The sequence below is a fragment of the Penaeus chinensis genome, chromosome 31 (assembly GCF_019202785.1).
Source record: "Penaeus chinensis breed Huanghai No. 1 chromosome 31, ASM1920278v2, whole genome shotgun sequence".
Classification (NCBI taxonomy): Eukaryota; Metazoa; Arthropoda; class Malacostraca; order Decapoda; family Penaeidae; genus Penaeus; species Penaeus chinensis.
Genome location: NC_061849.1, coordinates 16,438,149 through 16,445,648, shown reverse-complemented (window position 1 = coordinate 16,445,648; position 7,500 = coordinate 16,438,149). Strand labels below are relative to the sequence as shown.

General features: G+C 33.1%; 1 protein-coding gene across 2 annotated transcripts in view; it reads right to left on the bottom strand.

Annotated features, from left to right (window-relative positions):
- Positions 1–785: 785 nt before the first annotated feature.
- The window catches only part of LOC125041789 (endothelin-converting enzyme 2-like), a 27,453-nt gene continuing 20,738 nt past the window's right edge, over positions 786–7,500 (bottom strand). For both annotated transcript variants that reach the window (XM_047637085.1, XM_047637084.1), the window contains 4 exons: positions 7,356–7,494; positions 6,889–6,984; positions 6,559–6,635; positions 786–5,888 (listed from right to left, as the gene is read on the bottom strand). In XM_047637085.1, the coding sequence (XP_047493041.1) occupies positions 5,786–5,888; positions 6,559–6,635; positions 6,889–6,984; positions 7,356–7,494 (415 nt within the window). In that variant the 3' untranslated portion in view covers positions 786–5,785. The remainder of the gene's footprint in view (positions 5,889–6,558; positions 6,636–6,888; positions 6,985–7,355; positions 7,495–7,500) is intronic.

Sequence of the window (7,500 nt, the reverse complement as noted above, 5' to 3'; positions counted from 1 at the left end):
GTGGATACATCAATTTTTTTCAGTCTTGTTTGGTTTAAATATTTTGTGACTGTTGTGTAAAAAGAATATTTACAAAGTATTACATAGTAAATTGTTGACCAGTATTTAAGGAATATGTAAATTGATTTACAAAGGCTAGTGATGGTAGACTAACTTGATATTTTTATATTCAACTCTGTAAAAAAAAATAAGAAAAAAAAGGAACATATTCTACCATGCCATCGCTCATTGTATATATCAATATGGATTATGAAAATCCTAAGGACCTGACTGATAAGACTATTACATCAGGTTGAGTGCCATGTACTTGTAAATAGTGTATATTATAATGTTCTATGTATGTTTATGACAATAAAATTTTGAATTTGCTGAGACCTTTGTTTATCCAATTTATATTTGAGTAATATGTTTATCATGAGATTGAATAAGTAATATGAATCATTAAAAACTCTTGTAAATTCCGATCTAGAACAGTTCTCTGTAATATTTTAAAAATGATTCTTTTTGATACTTGAAAATTATAAAGAAGTCTTTTTTTTGCAGTATGTATTTTTTTTTTTTTTTTTTCAATTCTAAGAAGTAAAACATTTATGTTGTAACTATCAGTGTTATCTATTTATCATGGAAGCCTTATTATATAGGTTTTTGTTTCAAATCTTCTTTTATCAACATGGTTTCTGTATATTGTCAAATTATTTCTCTGTTACTGCTAATAAAAAAAAGTAAGATTTATTTCAGGATATATAACACCTAGAGAGGAAAGGAAGAAAAATGAAAGGCACGAAAAAATTCAACAATTTATTCTATGTACAAAATTTTTATGTACTTATACGTAGGAACCTGACATCCAGGAAAGGTCATCAAAATACAAAAATATTAATAGCATTGGGCTGACAGCTGTATGTGGCCTTATCGTTGTATTGGTACACACAGGGTAATGGCCTAAAGCTCTTCTCGTGCGGGGGATGTTAGCATGTTTCAGGAAGCTGTCGGATGCACGAGAAAAATTGAAAGCGATGTGACGGGCGGACACAGGGAAAACAAAAGCATGTTTATCAAATTTTTTCTTCACCCTGTTGTTTTTGGGTTTTCTGTTCTTTTTTTATGGGTTTGCCAACAGCTCACCGGTGTATTTCTGAAATAAATATGGCTGTATTCTGAATTTAAGGATTAAGCTACATCAGAAAAGCAAGAAAACGTGAAAAGTTTTTAGAGTAATATTAATATCCAGAACTTCCTTTACAAAATGCTCTTATTTTTGTGCATGACCTGTAAGGTACAAGGTATTAATCTTGTGTAAAACAAACAAACTGCTTTAAACATTCATATCAATCCAGTGTCTATAAAAGCCTAATTCAGTACTGATTCTACAAAATAAAGATAATCAACCTCACGATAATAGCATTAGGTCATTACCTTTCATTGTTCTTGAATTTCTGTATTTGAAACCAGGCAATTTTGCAAAGACGTTGTTACATAGATAATTCTATAAATAAAAGTGGCACTTAAAATATCTGAGATTAAAAGAAAAAAATCTACATTTACATTCTTATACATAAGTCTTTCCCATAAAATTGAAAAAAAAAAAAGATTCCTACATACTTTAAAAGTAATGTCTGACAAGCAAATGTGAAATTCATTTTGAATTCCATAAACAGTACATTCATTTCTCGAGCAACGGCACAAAATGGACACTTACAATAGGGTTATGGATGGAAAACAATAAAAATAAATATATAAATAAATAAAGATATTGCCACATTCAGTTAACACAGAAAGGCATTACATGCATAGAGAATGAATATAGATATTTTTTCTATTAGGTATTAATACTTAAAAACTTAGGTGTATTCATGGAAATATAACTTGCAAAATTAATAGGTTGGTTATATAGCAGGTTAATTTGTAATATAAAAGACACTCAAAAAAGATTAATGTTTGCTAAAGGTAACTCTTTTCTTCAGATAACTTGCAACATTTATAAAATACACAATATTATTAACCATCAATTTTAACCTTTCAAAATTCTGTATATCATATCCTTTGTAAAGAAATGAAAACCACAATAATAAAATGCCTGTTTGTATGTGTGTGTGTGTGTGTGTGTGTGTGTGTGTGTGTGTGTGTGTGTGTGTGTGTGTGTGTGTGTGTGTGTGTGTGTGTGTGTGTGTGTGTGTGTGTGTGTGTGTGTGTGTGTGTGTGTGTGTGTGTGTGTGTGTGTGTGTGTGTGTGTGTGTGTGTGTGTGTGTGTGTGTGTGTGTGTGTGCATGTGTGTGCATGTTACATGTCTGTAGATGTGTGCTATTCCGTTAGCAAAAAGGTATGGACTGGCAATGCCTTGAAGTCGCAGATCAAAATCACATACACTGGACTTTACAAAGGGAATGTTAGAAACACTGGCATGACAAAGAGAATCTAGCTCATACATACACACTACAAATTCAAAAGGACCTTGCATATTCAAGTGGTGTGAGAAGAAAAGTGAGAGCCCAAAGCTCAAGGTTAATTTTCACGGTTCCAATTTAAGGGATCCTACCAAACTGACACCAATTTCAGAGAAAATCTTCTTAAGTCCATCATCAAGACGAAAGAAGAAGAAAATCATAACGGATTTCCCTTTGAGAAACCCTGTAACATTTTGGACCATCTTATATAGTATTAGAAAACAGTACACTCATAAAATTTAATTACAGGCTTTATTTTCTCCTTAAAAATATTGAGAAAAATAGATGTGCCCAGTTTTTCCGAGCTCTGTTCTATATTTTGAGGCCAGATATAGAGCTAAATATCAGCTCGATGACCTCTGGGGGGGGAAATTTTTTTTATTTCACAAAATTACCTGATTACATTACAGAATTTTTCCAATCCATTAATCATTGAAACTCAAGTTCCTGGTATTAGCCTATAAGGATATCTTTAGGTAAAATATACTGAGATATCACTGTGTTTCAGTCTAACTGATTTTTAAGAAACAAAAAAAAAAGAGCTAAGATATTGCCTATAGAGATCAAATGTATCATCTTTGCTTTTTTAAAATTTCTCATCAATAAATTAATAATCAGATTCTAAATAACTAAATTCCTAAATATCGGAAGAATGTGATAGAAGACATGAGTTCAGAGTAGACTATTCCCAGGAAAATAATCACTATTGAATCCCTCTGCAGAAGGATCTCATCATACAGTCTTTTAAGTCATCGACTGTGATAACTACAGCTGATGAAGACTTTTGCAGACCTCTCTCAAAAATAACAAACTTTATGGAAAGTTTAGCATAACCAAGTGGGAAAAAAAATTGGAAAATAAAACATAATGTAATATATAAATACCTATCTACTCAATTCTTTCTTTCTTTTTACCTCCTATCACTTAACAAAGAGTGAAAAAGGCAGCAAATTAAATATATATTTCCTCTCAATCCACTGAAATCTGCAGAGAAAATAATTCCGTCTTTATTTTCCATAACATCCACATACAATACTGATAAACTCATCTATAACCAAACCTAAACTATAAAAAGCTAAGCTTCGTGATCAACAAAAATTACGGCTATGAAATTAATTCTTTTATTGCCATTTCAAATATTCATTGCCTATAATATCAATATAATATAATATAAATTTGCATGTGATATCACAGCCCATCAAACCATAAACTGGCTACTTCCATTGTATGTAAAGCTAACTACAGTTTTCTTGCCCTTTTTATGTCTTTATTTACACAAAAAACTACTTTCATATGATGCAACGACTTCTTCATCCAAAAGAGAAAAGGAGATAAAGGGAAAAGAATGCAAATTGTGATTAGTGAATAATAATTAACTCAATTTAAATCAGATAAAGGCAGATGTTCATATGTAATTGGCATGCAAAGTCAAAACAAACATTTAATTATGCCAGTAATAGTAATGAAGATAATAATAATAATGATAATGATGATAATAATAATAACAATAACAATAATAACAATACTAATAATAATAATAATAATAGTAATGATAGTAATAATAATAACAATATTAATAATAATGACAATAATAATAATAATAAAAATAATAATAATAATAATAACAATAATAATAATGATAATAATGATAATGATCATAAAAATTGTGAAGAAGCCAGTTGCTTCAACATTGTAAAAAATATTTTCCCACCAAATTTATCTACTATTCATATATTTATTTGTTAGTGTATAATGAATTGTATTGTTAACTTTGTTAATCTAGAGTCCATTCCTCTTTCACACATCATAACATACATATTTCTGTACAACATTAAATCTTAGAAACAAGTTACATTACCTAGGTCACCTCTGCTAAAACCTTTTTAAAAACTCTGAATTGATTTCACTGGGCTGCAGAAGCCTCATCCATTTACTTACATGGAAGGGCTGTTTTCTACTCTGGTTCTTTGTGTTATTTGGGAACAATATTCATCCCCCGATATCCTTGTCGCTGGAGAATATGAGATATGAGATGTGGTTGCGTGCACATTAGTTGCATTGAGTTCTTGCTCACAGATTCTTTGAACAACCAAGTGCTCGCAACCTTTATATTTTGAGTGTCTCAGAGGAAGAACCTCTCTCTCTCTCTCTCTCGTATCTCTTTTTCTCTCTCTATGGCACTTTGATCTTTCTCTTGCATTGCCATGAGAAAATGGATACCTTAATCTATCCATTATGCAGTTAACTTGTACATTGTCTACCCTTTTATATGGATTTCTAGCTAGTAACAGGTTATTGTTAGTATGAATAACAGCAAAGTTGAAAATCTGAGAAAATGAAAAAAAAAAAAAATGGAAATCTGAAATACATATTTGAAAGTCAACTCAATAAGTACAAAGCTTTAATATAATTAATCATATCTTAATGCACCAACTAAACAACATCATCCTTAATCTGTTTATATACAGTAACACCCCTAAAAAAAACTTTATTGCTATTCAAATTTGCATTTCCTAGGGTCGGCATTTTCAACTTAGGGAGTTTAAATCATAACACATGGATAACAGTTTCTCGGATAACTAGAATATAACAAGAAGGCCCCATTAAGCTTACCATTTAAGTTACACTGTGACGCATCTTACACCCTAACCATTACTGCAATGGACCCTTATACAGCTGTAGTACAAAAAAACAGCATAGCAGCATATAGAGCTACAGAAAAGTGTAGCCCTCGGTAGTCGTTTGTATTCCATACAGAGCTGGTTTATGTTACAGCTTCCATTTTGATACCTAAAGATTTTTCTCTACTGCTGGGAATATAACTAGAGAAAAAACTTTTGAAAAAATAGTGACAAATGACTTCCATGAATAAAAGGCTGAAATTTCATAAAGTATAAAATCTAAGCAGGCTAAAGTTTTGAGTTCTAGTGGACATACACACATAGTCTTCCTCCTTCCTTTTTTTTTCTTTTTTTTTCTCTCAGGTTACATACAAAATCCTGACTTCTTAAGCAGGCACTCTCTGAACACAACAGAAAGGTCTAAAAAAAGGTTTACTAATTACCTTAAGCCCCATTCATCTATATACCCCAACCTTTCTCACAAGGCAACTGTATATCTAAATTATATATACAGCATAAGAATACAAATAATGCTATACTTGTAACTTCCTTGTTGAAGAATAATAATATGTCACAAACCATCCATATGTGGACCTTTCATTGTAGTTCAAAAAATAATCAAAATAGTATGAAACAGGTAATTACTAAACGTATCCCCAGACCTTTCGACTCTCCTGAAATCTAAAGTGACGAGGGCTTAAGATAGAGGTACTGTAGAGGTCAGTGCAGTTGGGGACACAAGTGCCTTGGATAATGACGGGAGGTCTTCGAACAGGAGAATGCTTGGCTGAATTCCTTGAGCTGAGACAACACTGCCTCCAACCTGGAATGCATGGGAGAAATTTAGCTGGTTCCTCTCTCTCTCTCTCTCTCTCTCTCTCTCTCTCTCTCTCTCTCTCTCTCTCTCTCTCTCTCTCTCTCTCTCTCTCTCTCACTCCCTCTCACTCCCTCTCTCTCCCCCTCTCTCCCCCTCTCTCCCCCTCTCTCCCCCTCTCTCTCTCTCTCTCTCTCTCTCTCTCTCTCTCTCTCTCTCTCTCTCTCTCTCTCTCTCTCTCTCTCTCTCTCTCAGTCTTTCTCTGCCTTTAGCTCTTTCTTTTCCTTTAGCTCTCTCTCTTCCTTTAGCTCTCTCTCTTCCTTTAGCTCTCTCTCTTCCTTTAGCCCTCTCTCTTCCTTTAGCTCTCTCTCTTCCTCTATCTCTCTCTCTCTCCTTTTCCCTTTCCCTTTCCTTTTCCTTCTCCCTCTCTTTCCCTCTTTCCTTTCCAATCTATATCCATTTCCCTAATACTTTCTCACACCCTCATTCTCACCCCCTTACCCTTATCCTCTCCCCTTAGACTTATCTTCCCCTTTTTCCCCTCACTCCCACACACACACACACACACACATCCATTTCTTCTATACCTCCCTATTCCATTGCTTTTATTTCCATCCTCCTTCTTTCCCACACTTCCTACTTCTCAGTCTTCATCTAATAAGTGCAAGTGGAAACGTACCTAGGCTTATTCATCAGTGATGGGTTACATGTCCGCTCTATGTCCTCTTGCTGCATTGCTGTGTCTGAACATAAACTCTGAAGAATACAGGTTCTATCAGTATAAATTATAATTCTAAAATATCACATTATCTTTTCATCATTACCAAAACTTCTCTGCATAATTATCATATTTTTTCAACAAAGAAAGAAAACACTATACTGATGTATGAAAAATAATTCACACAAGCTGTAATACAACATATAATACAAATCCATTCATGAAATTTAAACAATTATTTTTATTTTCTTTGTATCTTTTCATAATAGCAGATTTGGAGGAATTTCTTACCCCTGCATATGACATGAAGAAGATATTTGTGGTGTTCATGCTTTCAAAACTTGGATGCTGTGGCTGCGGCTCATTTTGCATCAGAGAGAGGTATGCCTAGAAAACAAGAAAAAATAATTCGTGGAAGAAAATTTAGGCCTTTGTTTAAACCATTTGGAGTACAATTGAATAGGGAAGTCTGATTCAGGTCAGATACAACAACTGTTAATAATCAATTTCATTCTCATATGAGACATACATGTAATATTAATTTTGAATGGTACTTCTTTTCATGACTTAATAGTTAATATATAGCTAACCCATTTTCAAATTTGGTATGTACTGTTTTCAAACTTTCATAAAATCTCTATCTGATTGCTGGATCTTCTTTGAATATCTTCTCACACAATCAAAAACAAAGATGATCCACTTTTTCCTTCCAAATTAATTTTTCACACACTGATAAGGTATGGGCATTGATGATCTACCTGGTAAGTCTGCCGTATAGCATCAATCTCTGCAGCTGTATCTAGGGAGGTTCTGTCTACGACGGCATCAGTTTCTATTGAGAGTTCCATAGTAGCAGCGGTAACACAGCCTGCCATGCTTAGCAGGTTATCCATTGACCTGTAA